The sequence below is a fragment of the Tetrao urogallus genome, assembly GCF_951394365.1.
Source record: "Tetrao urogallus genome assembly, chromosome: 24".
NCBI classification, from domain to species: Eukaryota; Metazoa; Chordata; class Aves; order Galliformes; family Phasianidae; genus Tetrao; species Tetrao urogallus.
Genome location: NC_136837.1, coordinates 1489939 through 1515940, shown reverse-complemented (window position 1 = coordinate 1515940; position 26002 = coordinate 1489939). Strand labels below are relative to the sequence as shown.

General features: G+C 42.4%; 1 protein-coding gene across 1 annotated transcript; it reads right to left on the bottom strand.

Moving 5' to 3' along the window:
- Positions 1–3987: 3987 nt before the first annotated feature.
- NGF (nerve growth factor) lies at positions 3988–4707 on the bottom strand (the record flags this gene model as incomplete). Its single annotated transcript, XM_079546394.1, has 1 exon — positions 3988–4707. One exon carries the CDS (start codon positions 4705–4707, stop codon positions 3988–3990), a length of 720 nt encoding a protein of 239 aa, XP_079402520.1.
- Between the last annotated feature and the right edge of the window lie 21295 nt (positions 4708–26002).

Sequence of the window (26002 nt, the reverse complement as noted above, 5' to 3'; positions counted from 1 at the left end):
CTTGGCACTCCAGGCTTTCGGCATAACTCAGCAGTGCAGACGCAGCAGGATTTCAGACACGTCAATACAAAACCTAAAAGCTAAACTGCAATAGCAGCAGTGGTGCAAGGATGAGTCCCATGTTAGGTGATGGAAGCACTGATTGAAGGCATCGCTGGTATGATTTGGAAAGTGCTAAGATACCTTCACCATAGAATCATAGAAGACTTTTAACATTGAAGACTTTTCCATGACTGTTCACCCATCTCTGACACATGACACAAAAGTTACTTTCATTTATGCAATCAGAAGCTCTTTAAGAAAGATGTATTGTTTGGTCCACTGCAATTTGGAAGGCTAAGCCTCTGGAGTGTCAGCAACAGTGTTAAAAATGCTTTCCTGTGTTTTGTTCTGTTCATTATTCAATTATTTGACCCTGGTGTGCTGTAGAAAAATTGCTGTAGCATTTGTTAGCAACTGTCACGTGAGTTTTGTATTCCTTCATCTATATACTGAAATCCCAAAAGTATGGAGCCACTTTAACAGGGTCTGTACACATCAATTGTTCAAAAGCTCTCTCTCAGCCCTTCTGTAGCTGGGTGACAGCTATGGGCATGAATTCAATAAAAAAAGATTTATTAACTCCTCTGTGGAGTCTTTTTCACTCTTTTTTCCCCACTCTTTTTTGGCCCCCTTATTTTATGAACAGCAAGAAATGTCAGTAATAACAGTTTACCATCATGCAGGATGAACCAGAAGCCTAGTTGCAGTCTTGGAACCACAAAATCAATTGAAGTGATAAGCACAGAATAGATCACAGCAATATCTACAGGACTAAATAACCTCTCACCACCCCATAAAGACTAGCGCAATGTTTACCAGTAGCATCTTTAATCAAGTCCAGATTTGTTACAGTAACTCATAGAGCTTGTAATGACAGCTCTTTGTCTTTCACTCTGGGGACACAGGTAGTTTCTTTTTCGTAGAATCATAGAATGCCTTAGCTTGGAAGGGACCTTAAGGATCATTAAGTTATCTTATCTTAACCCATAGGCTCTCCACCTGGTCCTGACTGTTACTCAGAGGGAGCTCCTTGCAGTCTATCCACACTTAACGTAGAGGGCAACTCCCCCACCCATCCTACCTTGCCTATCCCATCTATAAACCTTACAGCCCTCAGTGGTGGCATTCCAGTTACATGAACCATCCCACCATGTTCCTTTGGCAGCAGTAAGATCACAGTTTTCCAAGTGCGCCATGCTTTCTTACTTCTCTTGCTTATTTGCCATGCTGTGTGCATCATGGAGGCACGTCAGCTGGGCTTTTGGATGCATTACCTCCCTAGAGAGCTCTCCCACAAACCTCCAGGACAAATCTGTTGTTTTTCCTTGCTGTTTCCTAAGGTGACAGCATTCCCTGGGTCTTCTCTGTCACTCAGCAGCACATCCCCTTCCCCCAGCAGCTCTAGTTTAAAGCCCTGGTGATGAGCCCAGACAGCTTGTTACCTCGTCCTCCTAGTCACTTGTGTCCCATCCCATACCAACATTCCTGGTTTATGAAGGTGTGTCCTAGATCACAGAACCCATCGCCATTGGCGTGCCTCCACCCACAGCCAGTCATTCAGCTGATCCGTTCTCCTTCTGCCCAGTCTCCAAGTGGGAGGACTGAGAACACTACCTGCACTCCCAATCCCTTCAGCATCTTCCCAAGGAGCTTCATGTCTTTTTTGATATTTAATTTCCTGGTCTTGAAAGGCCAGGAGGGGATAGTAGTGGTTCAGCTTTATCATACCTGGTATCCTCTTCTTGATGTTCTGGTTGCAGGCTCCCAGCAGGCAGAAAACCCCTCTAGAGAGATTATCCAGATGGGTGCCTCAGTGCCTCTCAGCAAAGAGCCTCCAATTTCAAAGACCCTTTGCTTTTTTTTAGTGCCATTGGTAATGACTTGGGTCCTCAGTTGCACCTTTCTAACACGATCACCCCTTTCGGGTTCCAAGCACCAATCAATCTCTCTTACCGCTGAATCCACCTCAGCTTGTCAACTTCCTGCTACGGCCTGGTCAGGTGCTCTAAAAGATCATCGAGTTGGGCACACAGCTGCACCCAAAATACCCCTCACCTACCTCAGTCCCTCTGGTGATCTCCAGATTCCAGAGGCTGAATGGTAAGAATGGCTTGAAGGTATAGCACAGTCAGCTGGCTGCAGAAGGACCACAGCTCCCAAGATTGCTTTAAGGTCAGTTTCAGGGCTACAGTTTTTCCTGGTCATGCTGTCATTCATGGTAAAGATCAGATTTATGACCTCTGTCCATGGCTTTAAGGCCACAGAGGTGCACAGCCCCACTCTGCTCCAATTACGTGTTTTGGTTTTTTTTCCTTGGCTCCAAAATACTGTGTTTTTCACTGTTCTTCTTCCATCCCTCCTATGCTGACTGGCAGGTGGTTGCCACGCTTACCATATTCTGCTATTGTGACAGAGCCTATGTGATCACACTCAAAGCATTTCATAGTTTTCATTGCCTCCCCCGCGACAGAACAGGAGGTCATTATTTGGAGGACTGAGGACAGTCAGGATCCTGCCCGCTCCCTGACCTTTCAGATAACTGGTTATTCACACAAATATTGCAGAAATGCTGTTCTGGAGAGGACATAACATTCTTACTGGAATATCGCTGTCCCACACCATAATCACTTCCTCGAGGAGGCTGAAAAGTGCAGTACCAGTGGTTATCTGGAATGGGCTCTGTGCTGTCACCTTATCTCTCAGACTGGCACTATTTTACAACAGTACATTTTCTTTGGAGGTTTGCTGTCCTTTGCTGTTGACGCTGGGGAAGCAAATGTTAGGGCTACTTTTTTCCATCACGGAAAGAACAGCGTGCGAGTAAAGTGTGCCCTAGGATTTGGAAGAAACAAAGCTAAAAACCCTAATGGTGTTTGTTTTGAAACAGTTTCTACAATGGATAGCAGTTGTTCTTCCAAAGGAAACAGTGAGAGAGAAAATACAGCTTTATCCATTGAGCAATGACTGCAACACCCAGCATGGACCCCAGGCTCCACTATTGCTTCCCGAAATCAGTGTTCTCCAAAGCACAGAAATGATGAGCACAGGGTTTGCTTTGGGGCTCCTTGCTAAAACACAGACTTGTATTTTTAAATCTTTGTTTCTATCATGCATGAAAACATTTGCTCCTGTGTCAACGCCTCGCTGCCAAAAAACCACCTTGAGTTCATTCCTACTGTTTAATTATCGACTACGTGACGATTTTTGACTTACACATTTAGGTTTACATTTATAACCCCATCACTCTAATACAGCTCATGAGCAATGAGCTGCAGAACAGCATTTTAATTAAAAAATACATTTATCTGGATTCTGCTTGTATGCGGGCAAATATTCAAAGATAACTGAGAATGGATCATTTTTGCAGTGAAATCATTTTGCCAATTTGTAAAAAATGCACTACGAGTCATGCTTAGAAATGCATCTGGCATCATGAAGATTAGTGTTTTCTACCAGGAATTCACTGATATGACTACTAAAACTAATACCTTTATGGATCATTAGTAGAACTAGAGGCAAGTTTTGAAAAGACTTTTTTTCAGCCTCTTGGTAACTGGTCAAAACATTTCAGCTTATTTGTCTAAGTAAGCTGACAGGTTACGTGATGGAAACTGCTGGGGAAGAGAGGGATACACATAAAGGCCACAAAAGCACTGCACTTGTGCCGAATGGTGAACAAAGATTGTCCAGTGGCCCTGTGAGCAGCTCAGAGCTGCAGGGCTGCGTTACGACAAAGGTGGATGTCTTTTGAAGAGTCCGGCTGGTCAATGAATTGCAAAACACGAAAGGTTTCCAAAAGAGTTTAATAAATAATGAGGTTCTTTTTGTATCGTATAAACTATAAATACACCATGCAGTCCTTTTTTTTTTTTTTTTTTAACTTAAAATAATTTACAGGCTGAGGTAGGGGGATAGGAGGATGCTGTTGTGGGGTTCAGCTCCATCTCAGGGTCTCCCCGATTTCCTGCTGAGCACACAGACGCAGGCTGTGTCAATCCGGATAAATCGCCAGGCTGCTTGCTTGCCCTCCATGGTCAGTGCTTTGACGAAGGTGTGTGTGGTGGTGCAGTAAGAGTTCCAATGCTTCGCATCGATCCCTCGGCACCCGCTGGACACTGGCCGAGGGTCCCTGCACTTGGTCTCGAAAAAGTACTGCTTAAAAACGTTGTTGTTAATGTTGACCTCTCCCAACACGGTCACCTCTTTGCCTTTGATGTCAGTGGCTGTGGTTTTGTCCCCGACCCACATGCTGACACTGTCGCACACTGAGAACTCTCCCCGGTGCAGTACGGGATGTGCAGTCCTCTTGGTCCTGGCAGTCCTGTTGAGAGAGACTGCACTGCTGAGAAACCCCGTATTCTGTCCCTTCCTTGACACTGGAGGTGGCTGCGTGCTGAACAGGACCCGAGAAGACCGGAAACGCTTCTTGTTAAAGAAATTTTGGTCCATGGCGATATTTAAATCTTCTGTTCCATCTGGCATCCAAGCAAAGCGGCCGTGGCTTGTCTGTGGGGCTGCCTCGGAAATGTGCTGTCCGTTACTCTGTTGTGTACTGGGTAAGGAGTGTTCTGCAGGATACTCCAGTGGACCATTGTCCTCTGACTTTGGAGCTGCCTGTGTGCCGATCAAAAAAGCTATAATCAGAGTGTAGTACAGCATGGACATTACGCTATGCACCTAGAACAAAAGAAAAATGTAGTATTACTGTAAGCCACGCTGGCAGAAACAGATGGTGTTGCTGGCAATAAACGTGTAAGATACCCAGGACCATACAGATTTCATCAGGTTCTCATGTGGGTACCAGATGTGGATCTTCCAGAAGAGCTCGTTCAGACAGTATAAAAGTTGTTCATAAAGTGAGAACATTAGAAAATAATAGCTAGATTATTATTAATTCCTCTGGTATTTGTTATTAGAACACTATGAAGCACTTGTTTGGTATTATTAATGCGGAGACCATATGGCGACAGCATGTTCCCAGGAGTAAAATCTCTGGTGATTTTTGCAATAACCTTTTCGGCCAGCACTGGTCTTTTGGCTGCAAATACCCTGCAGAGGAGCAAGCGTAGAAATAGGACCTTGGCTAAAATAGCTGTCTGTTTAGTTCATCCGTCTGCATGGCTGTCCTTCGGGCGAGGGTGGGGAGCACCGAGCTGGTATTTGTGGAAGTGGGGGAACCCCCTGAATCCGGCCATTAGCACACACTCCCAGCCACACTTACCTGCCATGTGGACAGGCCCCAGCACTCTGGCTGGCTCAGCAGCCTCCAGCAGCCTCCATCTATCCCATCTGCCCTTTCGGGACGCACCACATTGCTGATTTGGGGCAGATAAAGCCCACGCTCCTTCCCAGAAGAGCTCAGACATCACATGTCACGAGGGCAGATGGGATTTGTCCAAGTTCAGGCTGCCTATTAGGACAAATATGGGTATTACATAGGAGCACCATGGGTGACAGACTATTTCTGGTCGGCATCTTAGGTAGAGCGTGGCTAAAACCATTATGGTCACAGTACTGGGCACAGAGGAACACACCGTGTTTTCAGTGCCACGAGCAAGAAGTTGCACAAATGTCCCTGTATAGCAGACCCAAAGCGAGTGCTAGTCTTCCTGTAGCCTGGAGAATGTGCACATCTGTTTGGGTGTGGAAAAATGTGGGACAAATATCTAAAATATCTCTAAGAACAATATTATGCTGGAACACCAGCAGCAGTAATACTTTATTAGGTAACTGCCATGTGTTGACTAAATCAGCCATATGTTAGGGAACAAATCAGCAGCAGAGGCATTGAAAACATGATCTGAAATTGCAGTCAAGGGCTGACATTGTATTCCTCTGTGAAGAACTATGAGGTACAGACAGGATATAAACAGGAAAAAAACATAAATCCCTATCAATACAGGCTCCTCCCCTGTCTTGGTGCTCTGTTGTGCATGACGTGCCTCAGCTGGCCCCGAATTGCAGCGTCCAGCCAGCAGGCAGGCAGCCTCACACCCACTGGACAAACAGGGTTTTTCAAACGGAGGAATCAGGCTGTGCAATTCCGCTGTGATTTCCCAGCATGTCCTAATGTTTTTCTGGGATTGGGTCAATGACTGTTGACTTCACTCCTTCCTGCTCAGCTTTCTCAAACTAGAATTCAAAGAGGCACTAAAGCCTTGTCTTTGCTGGGATGCAGTCTTGTAGAAAATGCAGAACCCTGACATGCACCATAGGGTCCTGTGTGGATACTTCTTATCTCAAATGAGCTGAAATGAAATAAACAGCTGTGTTTGTGCAGGGCTTAGCAAGCGTTTAAGAAATCAGCAGGACATGCCAAATAGACTGAAGAGATGCTTCAGACCCTGCGTCATGGGGACAAAAGAGAGAAATGCCATAAGCAACAGTAGCAGTTCTCCTTGCAGCCTTTGGACTGGAAGAAATGGGGATGATACAATGGTTAGGAGTCAAATCCCTCTCACAGAGAAAGTCCTTACTGTTCCAGCTACTTTAATTTACTTAAAAGAAGGCTGAGGGTTGCTGCTTGCCCACATGCTGCTCATACTTGAGCAGCCATCATCATCTGTACAAGAAAATAGAACTAGGTGTAGCTCAATAGCTTGGCTGTGCACAATTCAAAGAGTAACCCCTTGTTCAACAACCAAATTAAAATCAGATGGGTCACTGCATCTCTAGAAAGTTAGCTTTTCCAACAGAAACGTTAATGGAAAAGGTTTGCAGAACGAACTCCAGGCGCAATTCAGACATGCCAGAACAGCCTCAGCATATCGTGTTTATGCATAATACCCATTTTTATTATTCCCTTCTATAGAAAAGAGGCATAGCAATGCCAGCAAAGAGCTCTTTTCTGATTTTCTGCCACACTTTTTTCTCTGAGCTTCTTAGGTTGCATATTTTGAATCTTTCTTTGTATTTCCTGTCCTTCTGGCAAAGCATTCTATGGGATCGTGGCCCAAACACAAGCAAATGTATTTGGGATATGTGGTATTTTCCTGAAGATTCAGAACTGAATCTTTTAATCTATTATAACATTACTAGAAAATAATTAAAAATTAAAAAACAGATTCAAAAAGTGGATTAGTCTCAGTGACAGTGCAAGCAAAAAACATTTAGGGAATAGGCATGCCTTAAGACTGTCAGGATTGTGACTTTTGTTGATGTGAAGGTATTTTACAAGCTGTTTTAGGGGTTGTTTCTAAATTTGTTCTATGTTTAGCTACTGGACTGTTCCACGGTCCTTTCTGCAAAGTGTTCACACAGTTCCCATCCAGTGCAGCCACCTGAGCTTGCAGGGAGATGCGTAGCTGTACCAGTGCTGGCACTACAGCCTTTGTAACGTGGGCCACAACTGTTACCACAAACCTCTCAATACCAAAAATGCAACAGTTGTACAAAACCAGAGGATATTTAATGAGCCCTGTGACTTCTAAGTGAATTTTCTCTCCTTGTAATAACCCATTTTCCACAAAGGCATTTCTGGAGGCAGAATATGGGAAGAAGGGATACGTGGGAACTCCCCTGTTAGCCAAACAATAGCTAGCTAGCAGATACCAGTGATGCAGCTTGTTTAATATGTCAAAGAACTAAGCATTTCCAAAAAATAAGACTATTAAATGCAAACTGCCCTCATCCTCACTTTTCAGAAGAGAGATCGATTACTTTTTAATTTCAGGATAGCAGTTGTTCCCTCATTTGTTCATCAGATGCCCTGCTACCTATTCTCATACAAACACTTCCCCTGGTAGAGATGTTTGGACTGCTGTGTGATGCTGGTAATACAAGATTTCAGTCTGCTCTGTGTGTGCTGTGCTTACCTCTGAGTATATTGCACAAAAAGCTGCTCCTGAGAAAGGTCTTTATTTCATCCAGATGCTGAGCTGGGGTTGGCTGCAGCATGCCATCAGGCCAGTTTGGCTGCGTAGCTGAGTCTGGGAGTTGCTTACTCAGTGTTCAACTAGAATTAGAAGTATTTGTTTCAGTCAATAGCCAGCAAATACATGTTTTCAGTACCCTTCCCCACTCGATAGCAGGAGTACAGGGACAAATCCACGCTCTTGGCTCTCTGAGCTGTGCCTTTTTCACTGTTACGGTGTATTAATTGTCTAAAGTGCAATCTTGGCTTTCACAAGCAGTGTGCCTGTAAGACAAGATACCTTATTCCGCCCCTTTACGAGACCCTACTTAATTATCCACTGTCCCCAATCCCTCTCAGGCATCTTACAGGCTGACTGCGAGCAGGAGAAATGCAGCATAACAAAACAATGCTTGCTGATGTAACCATCTGAGCTCAGTTTGCACAACAGATATGGACAAATGAGGATTCAGACTTCCCATCTTCTTCATCTGGAAGGCAAATCTGCTTACAAGTGATGACACCACATGTCGTCAGTTCTCACTCAAAACCAGAGACAAAGGCACAGGATGGTTTAGGTTGGAAGGCTCCTCCAGAGGCCATCTCATAGAATCATAGAATGGCTTGGGTTGGAAGGGACCTCAAGGATCATCAAGTTCCAACCTCCCCAGGCAGGGCCACCAACCTCCCCATTTCATAGCAGCCCAGGCTGCCCAGGGCCCCATCCAACCTGGCCTTGAACACCTCCAGGGATGGACGGGGCATCACAGCCTCTCTGGGCAGCTGTTCCAGCACCTCACTGCTCTCTCTATGAAGAACTTCCCTCTGAAATCCAATCTAAACCTTTCCTCCATCTGATCCAACCCACCTGCTCAAGTAGAGCCACCTAAAGCAGGTCTGCCAGGACCACACAGGCATTTATAATACCTACAGAATAGTTCCAATGGAAAAAAATAATACAGATGAAACATCACACAGCATATCCAGTGGTGGTGATGGGACTCTGCTGATTGTTTGGAATCAGCACTGTTTTGGTGAAGAGATGATGCCTAAAATCTTTCATTTGCGTGTGCTCTTTCATTTCATAACCTGAATTCAATAGATACTCAAAAGGAGAATGATGAGATGGGTGTTTGTTATCCAAGAATTACCTGATTTTTGCTGATATTTGAAAAGAATTTGAGGGTAAAAAATTTGCAGGCACACGAAGGCACAGATTCAACTGCTTGTCCACTGGCTACTATCAAGGCAAAAAATAACTCATCTTAATTGTAACACTGCAAATGATCACGCAGACCCAAATCAAAGTAAAACCATTTTTTTCCTTCTCAGATGAATCTAGTATTGAGGTATCTTCTCAGCAGAGTATGGTGCAGACTGTAAATTCATCTTAAATACTTAGGTAACTGATCTGTCCCATTTAACAAGATAAAGAAGAGTTGTATAAGGTACTCCCATATAGCAAAGTATCCTGATAGATTCTGTGGAAATTCAGGTGCAGCTGCTATGGAGAACATGCTCCTAACACCAATGTACAAAGTAATGTTCAATTTTTTTGAAGTTGACTTCATTTTACGCCTGCAACACGTCCACAGGAGAGCTGGCTGCCATTTTGTGTGCTTACTGCGTTTGGTTCTGCTACCAAGGTCCAAATACAACAGCTTAATTTTCATAAATCTGAAATCTTCCAAGCTCGTGTTATGTGCTCATTGTATTGCTTTGTGCAGCACTTCTGTATGCTGTGCTTTTTGGAAGAATGTACTAATAAAGCCATAACCTCTTCAGTGTACTCTGTCAGTTTAGTAATGATAGATCTAAAGTAGTGACCACTGCCAAAAATAATCCAACAGCTTTTCCTACTGTTCTGCCACCCTAAGAAAACACAGCTTCAGTTCCAACTGGCTGGTTATTTAACCACAAAAGAGTTTATTTTCAGAAGGTTGTATTTTTTTTAAGTTCTTTTGCTGCCTTCTTCCCGGATTGCCAGCTGTGGCAGAATCCAGTAAATCATGCAGTGTTATTCAAATGATGCTGAAGACAGCATCTGCACACTATTCCTTTGTACCTAGCAGTCCCAGAGATGAAGATAATATCCTACTAATGTCTTGCTTCAGAATTTACATGCATTCAAGATTACAAACTTTGGGGGACAAAAAAAAATTTAAAGATCACCTTATTCCTACTCCTTTTTCTCTTCACTGAGCTGATGAGCAAGAAAATGGGAATTTTTAATGAATTCAAGATTTAATTCCTCTATTACATCTACAGTGACTCATCCTGTAAATAAGAGGCTTATGTATGCCGAAGAGCCAGTTGGAAATTACCTGTGTCTCATGCACTTCCTTTTGTTCTGAAGGCCTCCAGTGCTGAAATGCTCCTTTGAGTATTTCTAGGGAGAGCAGTAGACTGAGAAAAATGCTGCCCTGCAGCAATGATCGCCCACTGTGTCACCATGGCCATCATCATCACAGGATGGACAACAGCCTTGGTCTCGGCAGTGAGAGTAATAAGGATGCTCAATAGCCCACCACGCTTCTGTCCTTGGACAGTTAAAGCAAAAGGGTATTATGAATCATCATCTGCGGGGTGAGGATTCACCAAACCAGAAACCTATCCGAATTTGGAAAGCATTTATATTTAAGCTTCATTTTGTAGTTCTTGGGCTGTAAGTAATCAGAATGGCTTATTTGCAAGCACCTGATTTTGTCACTCCTACCCTCCTGAACCGGTACCCAAATGTTTCAATTGCTAATGCCTCTGCAAAGAAGCAGCCTTGAGATGGCATCTTCCCTGCGCCTGTCTGCCTGGGCCTCACTTCAAGGGATGATTTCAGAGCACCACTATGGGCTCCTAGAACCCTATTTCTGTTTGTCCCCAAACCTCAGCCATCAGCAGTGGAACAAAGGAGCACAATTCCTTTTGATTCACTTTGGCCCCAGAAAACAAACCAAGTCTATTGCCCATCAACTTTCTAGCTTCTTTGACAGGCCATTCACTCCAAATGAAGCTACCCAATAAGAGAGATGCAGCCTGCAGCAACAGGTGCTGGATTCTTGCAGTAGACATTGGAGACTCTTAATAGAAGAGCACAACAAGAAGATTCTTGCAAGGACACACAGAGTTCAACTTGCACTGGGATGCAGCCCTTTTTGTGACAGACCAACCATTTACACACATGATGAACATGCACAAAATTGCTTTGACAGAAAATTATATATAAGATAACAAACTGATATTCAACAAATAAAAGATATCAGATCTCAGTTTGGATAGAAATCCCTTTAATGCAGTGAGGGAAAAATGAGTTAATGGCCACTTGAGATAAATCTCTCTGAAAATAAATAACAGGAACCAACTTTAGAAGAATCATGTGAATCCGATTAGCCTGAAGTCAATGGCCTCGATGGAATAAAACTGGTAAACTGAAGTTAGCTAGAGAGAAAAATGCTGGCTAGAAAGAAGTTACCTAACCTACTACAGTTGTATATAATCTCCATATTACAATGTTTTAAAGCATACCCTGAAATTACAGATTGACACGTGATGACGTGTTGATTTGTTTGATACTTTCAGCATGGACTACAAAGTGTGTGTGTGTTTCACAGGACAGCAGGGTTTCCTACATCTTAATTAGCCAGCACCAGGCAGTGACTGGAGATCTCAGGCACTGACAGGGAAACTACTGTCAGCAGGAATGGGAAAAATCCATCTCAAAGTTGGCCACGTTTGAGATCCGTGCAAACAGATCCACCCTACCTTGTCCTTTCCTCTCTCTGCACCTTTTCCAAACGGTTCTGGAGCTGGTTCTGCCAGGTGTGTACCTTGGGATTTTTGGCTTCCAATATGAAATGACCCAAAATGAAGTCCAGAGAACTAAAAGATGTGTTACACCACATGAAAGAACTGGAATTTCAGACTCTTTTTTTTTTGTTTGTTTAATAATGAAAGTGCCAGTATCAAACTGGAATTCATCTGGAAAGAGAAAGTAAAGGGTAATCAGACTACAACATTAGTATCCCATCTTACAGCCAAAAGTAGTTACGGCAGAAAAATACGTCTTTAAGGGCCAGTAAGCTCTTCCAACTAATGATCTTATTCCAGCTATTCAGAAGGGAATGTAAATCCTGATTCTTGTCCAAACCTTTGTTAATAAGAACCATCTGAATTCTAAGAGTGATACTAGCTTTAAAAAATAATAATAATAATTCAAGCTCTCTTTTTAAAATCTTTCTTCATTTTTCTACCACTGTGCAAACAAATCTGAAACAAATGAGATGTTTAGATATAAAGCACATCTTGAAGTATCATGCATAAAGTGTAATGACTCCAAAAATGAAGAAAAGAAAGTAAGCTGGTATGTCATGTTCAGATTCTCAAAGATAGATTCCATAACCTGTGATGTTCCTCTGGATCCTTGGATCAAGGGACCTTCCTTGGAACTTGGAACAGAACATGATGTAAGCACAAACAGCATCTAGAAATGACAGTAATGACTTCTTGACGTTTAATAGCTGTGTGTTTCAGACTGTCCCGTTCCGTTCATTCTTTACCTCAAAAAGGAATTTCATCTTATGCTCACAATGATATATTGGTTTTTTATTCCATTAAAAAACAACTTGAAGATAAAGGATTGCAAAATAAAACTCCCATCTTACAAAACGGGGATGTTCCTGTGATCACTTAGAAATTTCTGAGATAGTGGAGAAATAATAATGGAATTGAGTATATGCTATGTAGCATCTTCCATTAAAAAAACGTCAAACCACTGAATGGATCAATCAGATCACTTAATCAAACTGGTCACTAGCTTATGGTCTATCTGTAGAAATCCCTTTTGTAAAGGTGAAGAACCTGAAGAATAATGCAGCATCCCTAGTAAGCAGTTTCTTTCTCTAAAAGCTGTCTATGCTCCTTTGTTTTTTACTTTTTTAAACTTTTAAGATATTCACTGATGTTTCTTAATCAGCTCTTCTACCTTCATGAGACCTATGGAGACTTCCTAATGGTTGAAGACCTACTCTAATGATTTACTTTACCTGACTGTATGGAAACAAGCTGGACACGATATTGAGGTATGTGCCTGCAAACAAGGGGACAAGCGTTTCCCCAGCTGGCCACATTAATTCTGATGGAGGATGGCACTGGCTTTGTTCACCTGCCCACACTGCTGGCCCGCATTCAACCAGATGCTGACCAGCACCCTGGGTCCCTCCTTGTCCACTGGGCAACTTCCAGACACTCTTCCCCAAGCCTGTACTGCTGTACAGATCGTTGTGACCCAAGTGCAGGACCCACCACTGACCCTTGTAGAACAAACGTTCCTAAGTTTTTATTTTTGCTATTCCATCATCATCTGGTTACCAAATTCAGATTTTGCTACAGTCAAAAAGTGTGACAGGGCAGATGTGTGATTTTCTTTTGTTATGCTCCTGCATGTTTGCACAGCTTTTCTTCTAGGATTCTCTGGCTTTGTTCTAGGTCTGTATAAACCTTAATGCTAATCACTGATGTTGCACCATTCACACTTAAGCTATGTGTGGCTCATTGACTTTCCCCTTATAGAGAGCTTCAAATTCTAAGAATAAATTAGAAGGTCACTTCTAGAAGGATTAGAAGATCACTGCTACTGCGTTTACTACATTATTGCCCCCGTGGTCTTTTATTACATTAGGCAAGAACATTTTTCTAGTTCCATAATGTGAAAAATCAATAGATTGAACGTGCAAATGCTTGGAACTGGGATGACCAAACCACTGCAAAAAAATGTTCTCACCGTACATTCTTCAAAATAGTCTCAAGAAGCTGACTAAACAAAAACTTCTTTTTTAGCACTGCTTCACATAGTTTAAAAAAACAGCGTACAGAGGAAGGAGATGAAGTGGGAGGAGGCAGTGTTTGCAAATCCTGGAACGGTAACTTGTTATGGGAATGAGAAGCTACAGAAATAATAACTTGTAAATAACATTTAAAGGCTGCAGCTGGTACATGGAGCACAGCTTGAACTTCAGGACGTGCTTCTTACAGTTAAGTAAGGGAAAAATGTTGCAGATAAATGCAGAAATGCTCCAAGCAAGATATGAGGAACCTCTGGTTGCTCAAACTATTGGATGACATCTCCAAAGCCATGAACTCATCAGCCTGAGCAGCACTGCAGCTGAGCTGTAGCATTTGGATGTTGTCGATGCCTCTACTACAAAATGAAGCCTGCTATTCTAATTGCTGTGGATAATGAGTTATATTCAGACACAACTCATCACATAATGCTTTGTAAGGACTGTGTTCTCTGGCCCGCATGCAAAGTGCTAGCTTTGTGCAAACTTCCATATTAAAAAATGGTAACTTGAACTCACAGATATACGGATAATACCTGATTACTACGCTAAAAGTAGGCCTGAAATCTCTTCCCAGAATTATGGCATTTTAATTAGAAGAATGTGGACGAAGGCTTAATCTTATTAGTAAGGATAGAGAGGGATAAGGCAGAAACAAAGTCCACAGCAACATAGCCTAAATGTGAAAATCAGCAGCTTGGAGGCTGTGCCGACTATCCTACAGCAACAGAGCTGCTCCCTGCTCCTCTCTGACGTAAAAGGTGAAATTTGACAACGAGCAACTGGAAAGAACTGCCCCTTCCCCTGCCTTCTAACTCCGAATTACCTCACGCTCACTTATTTGAAAGCATACAGCGAAAACGTAGGGAAAGGTTATTTTAAATTTAGGAACCGAATGCAGAGATTTGTGAAAATAATTTAAAAACAATCATTTTAGGCATTCTGAAAACTTGTGACGTTCGAGGATAAATAATCTCAACTGCAGCCGATTCCAACAGATGCTAATCTGTCCCTTGGCTTTGCAGCCTGCTTGAAATAGTACTTGTTTCTTCATGTCATGCCTCTGGCAATGCTTAGTGAAGTTAGAATTACAATCGCCAATGAATCCCATTCTTAATGTCATTAACTTTCTAAACCGTTCCCCATAGCTGGCAGCCTTTCCATGCAGTGAGACCTACTTAGTTGGGAGCTGGGAGAGTGATGGTTTGTCTGTCTAGAATCATTGTGCCTTTCAATTGAAATGTGTTTACTGGGTTCATTATGTCCATTTCATGATGGTGATTGCAAACTTTGCACACTGGCTGCATTTCTCTTGTGGTTTACCTATTAGTGAAAGGAAAAAAAGAAGGCTCTGCGGTTAATTGTAATGATTTGTGCAAGAAGAATCTGTAAGTGAATTGTTAACATCATAAATTCAGCAAATGTTTGAATTGAAGATTAGGGACGTGGTTCATCTGCAGATTCTGTTCTCATTTCTAGCTTAGGAAGTGATTTAGCAAAATACAGGTTTCAGTGGCTGCTTTTCTACCAGCTGATAGATAACCACTGTCAGAACCCATAAACCACGAGCTTAAGGTTGCTTCCAAATTAGGGACAAATATTGATCAGAAAGCAGCAAGGATGGCCCCAGATGACAAGGACTGTATGTCAAACAGAAAACACAGGCAACAGTACTGCTGTTTGTGTTCATTAATCCTGTAGTTGTATAACGGATCACAGGCTACAAGTTTACTTTCCCTCTCTTACAACATGAGTCAAGGCTGACCAAAATGATGTGTGTTATAACATGAGCTTGACACTCATCACTTTAGCAGATGGGGAAGTCAAATATTTGCTTCTTAATAAGAAAAAGTAAAGCTGATTAATCATCTGAGTCATCCTGCTCTAGTTCAGTGTTGGAATGAATGGCATTCCCTATGGATCAGCCTACGCAGAAGGAAATGCTAGACTGTAATCAAGACCTAGTGACTGAGTTCAATCAACTGTTTCAAAATATCAACCATGAATTTTTGATAAAACGGGGATTTTTTCTCTCAATCATGCAGTTAATCCATCCCCAAAAATTCATATTTTGCAGGGAAAATAATTGGAAGGTTTCCACTAGGGCCCCCTCCAAGTGGAAATTTATTACCCCTTTTACAAGCCTACATTATGTCACAATGCAATGAACAGATTAAGGGACTGGAACACAGCACTTGCCCTTTCACATTATTCTTTCTGAACAGTGCTGCAATGCTGCCTTGTTTCTGGGACAGATAAGTAGCAGAAACCCCCTGATTAAGACTCACAGACGGCAGCAAACTTTTAGAAGCTTTTAGAAGATATCAACCTTCTGCAACTCTTGCAGATATTACTATAAGCAGCAAAAATCCCACCTGGAAGGGAAATGGCACAGTTTGCAGTGAAGTCAGTTAAGTTCAGTTGCTGTTTTCTAGAGGAATCAATCCCAAAAAGTTTATTTCTATGGGTTTTGTTTCTTGTATCTAGCAGTGAGCATTTCAAACAGGAGCTGAAGAAAGTTCCTGTCAATTTTTGGCAAGAGTTTGTCCACTTGGAAAAACAGTGGTTATCTGAACATTAGTCTAGTTCCTGATGCCCCAGGTTATGTGCAGTGATGAAGAATTTATCATCAGCACATCTGTAAATGAGTCATCTTGTTTCTTGCACTCACATGGCTTCACAATTTTACTGCCTGCTTGCATTGACGTAAAATATTGGATATTTGTCATGTGAAGCTCTTCCATCCCATGGGTAATATCGGAAATTCCAAGCACAAATAACACCTTAATACCACGTTGCAGTCAATGTATCCTGAATCATCCTGTAACCTCCACGATATGGCACAGTATTCGTCTTCAATTAGCAAGTCACATAATGACAAACGTTACAACTCAGACATCTGGCTGCAAATCATACACCTGGAATTAAACACCTTCACCCAGCTCTATTACACAGCACAGACTGTGCAAACGAGGTGTGAGAGCCTTAGATAAGATATTACAAAGTAAACAATAACTACTTTTTTATTTTTCCGCTGGCGTAAGGTGATGAATTCTTCTGATGCCAACAAGGCTTCACCCAACATAAACACCAGAAACGGAGGATTTCTTATTTGGCTTTTATAGTTGAATGATGGCATTGCTGGAGAAAAGTGTAATAAAGCTCAAAGAAACAGGAGAAAGGGTGAAGGGCTTTGTCAGAGCTCTTCTCCAGACTTCAGAACCGTTTCCTGGGCTGTGTGTCTTAACACAACGCCATATTAATTCTCCAGGCAATATGGAGCTTCCCCATGTGAGTTTTGGGGAATGTGGAAAGCAATATAAATTCTCACTCCAATTCCCACTGGGCCCTTTATGAACCATGTACTGAATACCCACCAAGTTTCATTCTGTTCATAATGCTGATTTTTCAGTCTGCTTTTTGTACTAGGCAACATAAACCAGAAATAATTTCTCTCTCTACCTTTATGTTCAGCCCTCCTAAGAACAGCATTGGGGTGAAGGCAGCGGGGAATGAAAAGAAACTGATAGGTGCAGTGAAAAACCAGTTTGCAGTTAACTCAGCCTGCTGACCCTCTGCAGATGGGCCCCGGTGACCCTAAGGCCTTAATAGAGTAGTTTCCATGCTCAGTGCAATGATGGCATTCCAGCAGAGCTGCACTGATCAGCTGCGTTCTTCAGAACTGTGAGTTCTTCTTGCCATGGCTCAACAGAGCTGTTGGTACGGCTGTCGTAAAACACGAGCGTAAACACCTTGCAGAGCTGGGGCTGCTCCACAGAATATCTCAAAAGGATCATGAAATAATGGACAGGAAATGATGCATTTCAGAAAGTGCAGGCTGTGTTGTTCACCGCGGGGCAAAGAAATGCCTTTATGAACAAGCAGTGTTTAATACCTGAGTCACCCAGGCCATAAAGGCTTCCAGAAATAAAAGATGTATTTCAAAATGGAAAAAACAGATATTCTTTGAGATAGAGCTGTTAAACGTGTCATAATCAAAGTAATGCACAGCAATGAGGTACCTGGTTAATTTCCATTACAAAATTTTCCGATGCTTTTTTTTTTTAATGGCCTGGATTGAATACAGTTGTATCAATAACAAAATAAAGACAAGCAAAGCAAGTCAATAAACCAGACCACAAAAAGATCTGTCCCTATTCCCATACAATACAAAGGGAAAAGATACAAACTGATTAAGAATAGGGAAAAAAATTAAACAATCATCCTTAAACAAATAAAATCACGTTTAGAAAAGAGAGAATTCTCAACTAAATGATCTGCTAGGACAAGGAAGCAGGCTCATCCTGACAGTTATTCATTTATTGCGCTCATTTTTATTCCTGGAAGTGTCATGTTTGCATAACACGTTCAGTGATGATACTTCTGTCGATGTTAAGTAAACAGAGGCCAAAAATGACATGGAAGAAATCATCTTCTGCTTTACATATTTTGCCTTTGTGCTTGGATCTGTTTGCACTGACAGTGACAGTTCCAATACGCAACAATTCAATGGAGTACACTCTGATCTTTTATTAGCACATTGTTGTCTTTGGAAATAGGAAATTACATTTTGGAGTAAAGAACAAGAATCAGGACACGCTTTTTTGGAATCGCTGTGATGGTTTATGCCCAAAGAAACTAATTCAGGAAGCACATCAAGCTTTCTGGCTTTACTGCAGGTATGATTTCTGAAAGCAGTCAGGGTTTTGCTCAGAAAAACATTACTGTCAGACTGAGGGGAGAGCATGCAGGGGTCTGGATTCTAAAAATCCAGCCAAGGATTTTTGCTGTGTGCATGAAACATCCATGAACTATTTTCTTTGGAAGGATAGTACAATGAAACGCGAACGCCAAGTTCATACAGTGCAACTGTTCCCAGCAGTAGGGGATAGGAATCTGATATTGATTTGGATCTTCTGATACTGTGAACCACCACGCTGTAAAATCTCAAAGCATTGCTGCAAAGGCAAGAGCTAAGAAGAGTCTTTACTAGCAAACAATCACTGCCTCGAAGGCAAGGAAGAGTCAGAGGTGTTCCATTCATTGTTCAGTGGCACCACTGAAGCTTAGCAGTAAAGCCACCCTGCGTGTTATTTCTAATTACATCATGAAAACATTCTCATTTTGGGTTTAAGTGAATTCTCACTCATGGGCGTATGCAGGTACAAGCTGATGTCTGTGTGCATATAGAACCATAGAATCACCATGTTGGAAAAGTCCTCTAAGATCACCAAGTCCAACTGGCAGCACATGCCCCCCATGGCTGTAACCACATCCCTCAGTGCCACATCTCCACAGTTCTTGAACACCTCCAGGGATGGTGACCCCACCACCTCCCTGGGCAGCAGTGTCACTGCATCACCACTTTCTGCAAAGAATTTCTTCCTAATATGGTAATTTTCATTTTAATGGCTGTATGCAAGCTCCAAATACTGAACAGTACTCTGTGTGTTTCCTCCTGCTATACAGTAATGGTGTAATTTAAACACCATTCAAATGACTATAACCACCCAGGCATTATGCCTGTAAGTAATCAAGTGCTCTCATCCATCTGAGCACATGAAAGCAGTTGTGCAGTGTGGTGTCCTTGGGTGTGCTTCGTTTGGACCTAACGCACTCAGAAATACGCTGACTTGTAGGCTGGTGGAGTCAACTCTTGCCAACTTCATTGGCTTCACAACTCTCCACCAATACAGCCAGTCTGCTTTCTTGTTTTACTTCATTCTTCTTCTGAGATGTGGACAACAATGAGAACCACGAGCAATATTCAGGATCTGTATGTCCTATACTGAGCACAGTATAGGCTTCTATCAAAAGTCTGAATTTCTCCTGCCACCAACTACAATGCATAAGTAGCTGGTATCTGGCAGATAGAGCACACATACATCACTTTAATAGGTACTACCATATCTTGGCATAAGCAGAAAGGATCTTGCTTTGCTTGGCCACGTATTTTTTTTGGCGTAATTAATTCAGCACAGCTGTAAAAAAAAGAAAGGCTTCATACAGCCACAACATCCCATAGGACATCCATCCCAAAGCAGGAGATCTTTCAATCACAGAAACACTTTTAAATACACTGGCTTGCATAAGTGCGTGCCTGTCAAATTCAGACTAGGGAGGACTGCCTTACTACTACGAAATAAAAGCAGTAGCATTGTTACGTGTGCCTTTTAGCATGAGACAAGTTGTGCTGGAAGAGATGTTATCTTCCATTTCTCCCAGCATATCAGATGTTGTATTTCACTACCAGTTTCTGAATCAGCCCTTTGAACTCCTGGGGAAAGGATGGTTACCTGCAGAGGTCACCATTGCTGCAGCCCATTTGACAGCTACTGGGTTTCACTAGCTTTTATTGGACTAATATTTAAAAGACACAACTCTAAGCCCACCAATACCACCACTTTTGGTGCTAGAAAATTAACTCTTTTGGAATGAAGCATTAATTTTATTAACCTTTGATTTTTAACAGCAATGTTTCTTCTTAGGAACTGAAACAAATGGCAGAACTACATTACCTCCTTAAAGTTATGAATACTTTTTCCTCCATGCTTTCAATTGATTTCCAATTGTTGTCATTCAGCATTCTATTAGTTCTAAAGGCATCTTGTAGAGAAAAGCAATTCATGGAATTTACACTTGAAGGAACATTTCTCTGTGCCCAAAGTCATGAAGCAGCGATTTATCCTATGGATAGAATGATCCAGTTTTTAAATGTGTTGACCCTGTTCTGTTTACCCCACTAAAGAAGGGTATTTTGCCCTGAAAAGGGCCAACCTTTATATGTCTTTTAAATATTTTTCAGATATGATGTTTGAATAGTCTACATAATGGCTGCCAAATGCTAGCTTATCATTCTATATAATAACTACTTGCGTGTGGGTTAGAATGATCCTTTGCGCTAATTTTCCACTGAATTTAAATGAAGACATCTGAAAAGATAATTTGAGCTTTTGATTGAGAAAATGGACACTGCTTTGCTAAGAGAGAGAAAAATAAAGCCACGGTTACTTCCTTTGCTATCATTTTTGTCAGCCTGATGCATCCCTTCAGGGTGAGGGGCTGGGACCAGTCAAGATGTGACATGACCATCACTGTGCTGCACACACTCGTCAGAATGAGTTCCTCTCCAGATCTTACTGAGGTCTATTAGAAAATGATTCATCCCTGACTTTAATGTCTTCCAGGGACAAATCTTCCCTATTTTAATGGTTCTCCAGCCCAACACTGCAGTATTGTAACCTTCTGACTTTCAGACAAACACGAGGTGGTTGTCAGGGTCACTCTCAGGCTTTCACAAAAGCCTGGTTTCCATAATATCTAAACCAGCTCAGAAGTGCAAAGACCAAATGAACTTACTGGCAAGTTCACTTCCTGCCTATCTTTTTGCAGATAATTGTCACATTTTACTTAGGCTTTGCAAAAAAGAAAGTATGGAAAAGGCTTTATTGTGACACTGAGGCTTGAAAACACCCATCAATGATTTGTCTTATAGTTACAGTGCAACTTTGAAGTTGTGGCAGCTTGGAAAAACCAGCCTGACAAGCACGCTCACTTCCCCTGTTTCTTTAAAACTCCTTGAGCATATAAGGGAAATTTAAAGTGAAGAAAGCAACTGAAGCACAAGCACTTTTTGTTCCCAGCACACAAATTCTTCTCGTCCCTGTGACTGGGATCCCCATTTCTGCCTCTGACTGATGCATCAGGCAGAACAGCGTTAGCACCCAGCGTAAATCAATAAGCACTGTCAGTTTCAGTCTGTCAAGGCAGTTTGTAAGCGTTTTCAAGTGGACATCCTAGAGGATACGGATGGTGTAACCTACAGCCGTCCCTAAGCTGGAAGGCTTCTGCCTTGGGCCATTCACACTTTAATTTTTTTCCTAATATAAAGAGTGTTACCTTCAGTAGAACTGCCATAAAAGAAAAGGAAAAAATAATTAAGCCTTATATTCAGAACTAAAGCAATAAAGAATTTCCATATAGAAGTAGCTACAGTGCTGTGCAAGTAGAACTAGATTTTTATTTACCTGGATAAAAACCACAAGGAGAATACTTACCTTCCTCTAAGGTTAAACTGTTCTTACAAAAGATTTGTTTCCAGCTTTGAATGTAAGCACAAAAGCTCTATGAACACACTCCAAACATGCAGACAATTTAACGTGCATTAGCAGATACAATCCTCAGCTTCACTAGACCAACATTTTTCTGAGCAAATGGGGTTTCTAAGCAAGGAGCACTCTGTATTTCAAACACTCCTCTTGAAGAGAGTGCAAAAATCACTGCACAGAAAAAAAAAAAAAAAAAAAACCACATCGACTGATGCTGAAGATCCCAAACTCCCACAACTCGCTCAATCCCACACGACTTGCTTTGAGAAAACTGCTGTTGTGTGCTCACTCACCTTAGAGGGGACGGGAATCTGGAGGGCTGTCCAGGCTGTTTTGTAGTCTGTAGCACCCCGGTCTGCGGATACTTTCCCAAGCCAGAAGAGCCATTCACATTCCCTCTGCCTTCCCAGCCTCATTCACTGCTCTCAGGGCTCAGCTAGCTGCACTGACTCACTGAAATCAAGCTCCCTCAGGGTCCTAGTGCTGTAAACGTGTGGGAGCTGCACAGACTCGTAGGAATTCTGCTGCTGGCTTGGTGCCTAGCCCGTGCAGTGATGGACAGATGTGCAGTGAAAGTTTGAAAGCATGCACTGGTTGTATGACTGTGCATGCATAATAGCAAGAAAAGCCTCCGACTTCCTGGTTCCACTGTCAAGAGCTGACACTCTTTAAGGGTGTTTTTTTTTTTTCCTCCTGGTCTTCAGCATTTCTACTTCGCATCTTAATCCCTGCACTCAAATTAAAGAAACTCCGGGCTCTGTAATTAATGGGCCCTTTTGAAGTCCATCTCTGGAGTCCTTTAATGATGTCATCTGTTGATAAACAAACCTGAAGGAACGCTAATAGTTAACTGGGGAAGCAGTGCACTGGGTTGCCTGCAGAAATCCCCACTGTTGGCCCTCTTTAACAGGGCTCAGCCAAACACAGCTCAAGAGTAGCAAAGAAATATTTGATCCTGACTTGGGGCAGAGGAAGAGATTATGTAAAATCCCTTCCAGCCATAATATTCTGTGTTTAACATGCTTACCTTAAGCAGAAAAGAGATATGGAAATGTTTTCCATTATTTTTTATGAAGGAGGATTAAGCACTTGCAGCAAGGAAACAACGGCGTGCTTTAAGCACTGATAAACAACAGAAGGAATACAGAAGTGGAGAAATACAGAAGATAAAGAAAAGCCACAGGCAGTTGGCTAACTACACTGAGAACTGCAAAACAGCCACCTGGGACCTCATCTGGAAATACATCATCATTTAACCTTCGTGATTGCACAGAGAAACAACAAAAATTATTAGGGTGTCCTTGGAAAATAAGAGCATTGCATTTTCTCAGTGTGGCAATAATCAAACATCTTTCCATTCCACCCAGAAGAGGGCAGCCATCCAGAAAGACTCATCCCTACAATCCTTTGAACAAGGGAAAAAAGGACACCAATGTGTGGCAGGCAATACATAAAGGTGTGAAGCAGGAGGGAAAACAGCTTTGAGATCATGGTGTTTCTTACTGCCACATAGATATAGTTTTGTTTTGAACACGTACCAAGCAGATCTTCACATCTTATTAAACTTAGAAGACAATTCTCCTTTCTCCTCATGCCAAATATAACAACAGCTTCAGTGCTGGACTCTAAAGCAGCGTCCTTTTAAAATGGCCTGAATTATCTTTAAAGAAATTCTATATATAAAATGATTAATGCAAGTGCAAGAACTTCCATCTCAGTTTGCCAGAATTACGCAGCTCAAATTGCTTTGTTTTTCTAGGAGAAAAATGCTTTCCACACATTATCCAAGTCACAGGCCAAAGCGCGATGCCTTCATTTGCACAGGCAGCCATCAGAGTTCAGGAAAGCATTGCCTGAAAACCTGACCTCAGGATTTGGCCTTAGCTTCATATTTCACTGCAGAAGTGCCAAACTATTCTTGCGTTGAGTGAGCATTTTGTCACACTTATTTCTGAGAATATACACAGATGAGGGCTTTGTGCTGCAGCATTTGAAGGAGCGTTGCAGCCCACGGTGGCCGCAGCAAACTGCATCAAAACAGACAAGACATTAATGCTTAGCAGCTCTACAATAGATTTCTTGTAAAAGCTGCCTTTTTCTTAAAAGTGCGGCCACAAAAGCTCTTTGGGGCACTGTAACAACAACATACCATATTTGTACTTAATCTGTTGCATTATTTCTGCCTAAAGGAACACTCCTTTTGCACCTTATTCTTCTACCTCCCGAGTTCACACCAGCAAAGAAAGCTGCAACAGTCCCTGGGATAAAGCACTGGCTCCTATTCTCTGCTTTTATGTTCCTACATACCCCAAACAAACACCATTTTAGCTTCTGGAATAGGTGTGGTGCTACAGGCACGCTGCAATGTGCTTAACTCCAGGTGGACTGCTATAGGCAGAGCTCGGTGGCTGAAAGCATTGCAAGAGGTCACATCTCCTTCTAGCAGCACTTTGAAACACAGATGTAAGTTTTACCACATGCATGTTTCCTTTTATCCTCTGTGAGCTGAGGATTCTCCTGCTTTGACAAGCTGCTGCATGAAAGGTGAAGGATAATGATGTCAGGCTGCATAAGGGAAGGTGTGCTCTGGAATCAGAGGGGAAACTTCCTGTAGCGTTCTGCAAGCACAGAACTGGTGAATTATGGTTCTCTGCAGGTTTGCATCCACTTATTTCTCTGCCTTTACTGCAATAGTTCCAAGTTCCCACAGCATCTTGTATAAGCTTCTTTAAACCGTATTCCCCCTAAGATTACATGAATTCAGCACGTTCCTGAGAAGTACTGCCATACAGCACAGTAACATTCTGCATTTCAGAGAAACAAGAGCACTAACACCAAAATGAGGAGCATCACCACTGAGAGCTACAAATACAGGTAAAGCACTTTGTGCTTTGCTGACCCTAGGGCTGAGGTAAGCATTGACCTAAGCCCTCAACTGCAGCTGTGCATTGCCATAGCCTTGTCTTCCTACATCACCACTTTCTTCTAAAGTTCTTCACAGAGAGAGAACGGTGAGGTGGTGAAACAGACTGATGGTGGAATGGTGGATGCCCCATCCATCCCTGGAGGTGTTCAAGGCCAGGTTGGATGGAGCCCTGGGCAGCTATGGAACGTGGAGGTTGGTGGCCCTGCGTGTGGCAGGGGGTTGGAGCTTCGTGATCCTTGAGGTCCCTTCCAAACCTGACCATTCTGTGATTCTACATCAGCACCTTGGAGGACACACAGGGTATGAAAACGGTGCCCTGTGCCTTCACGGTATGCTCAGTATTGCAAGCAGGCTTAAGGGCTGTAGAGGCATTTCTCCTGGAGTTGCCCCTAAAAGCACATCAGGGAAGATGTTTGAGAAGCAGCAACCAGGTCTTTTGTCCTACTCAAAGAGGTGCAAAACAGCTGCTGACAGGCTGCAAGCAACACCAAAGCATTCACAAGTAGACCAATGGCTATATACAAAAAGAAGATCTAAACTCACCCAGCTGGTGGAAAGGATCTCTGGCCATGAAGCACTCCTCAGGAAGCAGCCTAGGTCCAAGGATGCTCTCCCTTCAGTGGCTGCCCCTTAAATGAGCCCAGGGTGGCTCTGCATTGGGTGCAGCCCTTCTGGGCACATGGGAGAGCACAGGTGCAAACAGTGTGCTCCTTAGGCCAACAGCACCCCTTCACCAGGTGCTCAGTCACCAGCTCAAGGATTCCCCTGCTCTTTTCCAATTAGAACCAACGGTCCTTGAAGAAAAAAAAAAAAGCTGCCAAAAATATAAGCAGTTATTCTGATTATTTCTGAGATTTTTATGGCTGTGGAGGTAACACAGGTGAGAGCAGCTGCTCTTTCTACAACGTTGTCACTTTACAGAGGAGTCAGGGTGCTGAGAGAGGGACTCACAAGTTCAAGCTCTGAAAGATATTGAGGAATGGGATGAGGATAATGACACTTTTTTCTTCCAACACATTTATATCTGTATCTTTATTATACAGATATTTTTATTTATGTCTGTATTTGTGTGTGCAGACGTAATACATCCTTGTAATATTAAGTCCCTGTGTGAAAAAAATGTTTCCTAGATGCTGGAAGCATTTAGATGTGAGTGCAAGAAGAGTTTTAAGCATCTCAAGCAAAGCATTCAAAGTGCCAGTGTTTGTTTACCTAAAAGAAAAATTACCAGTTTTAAAATGCC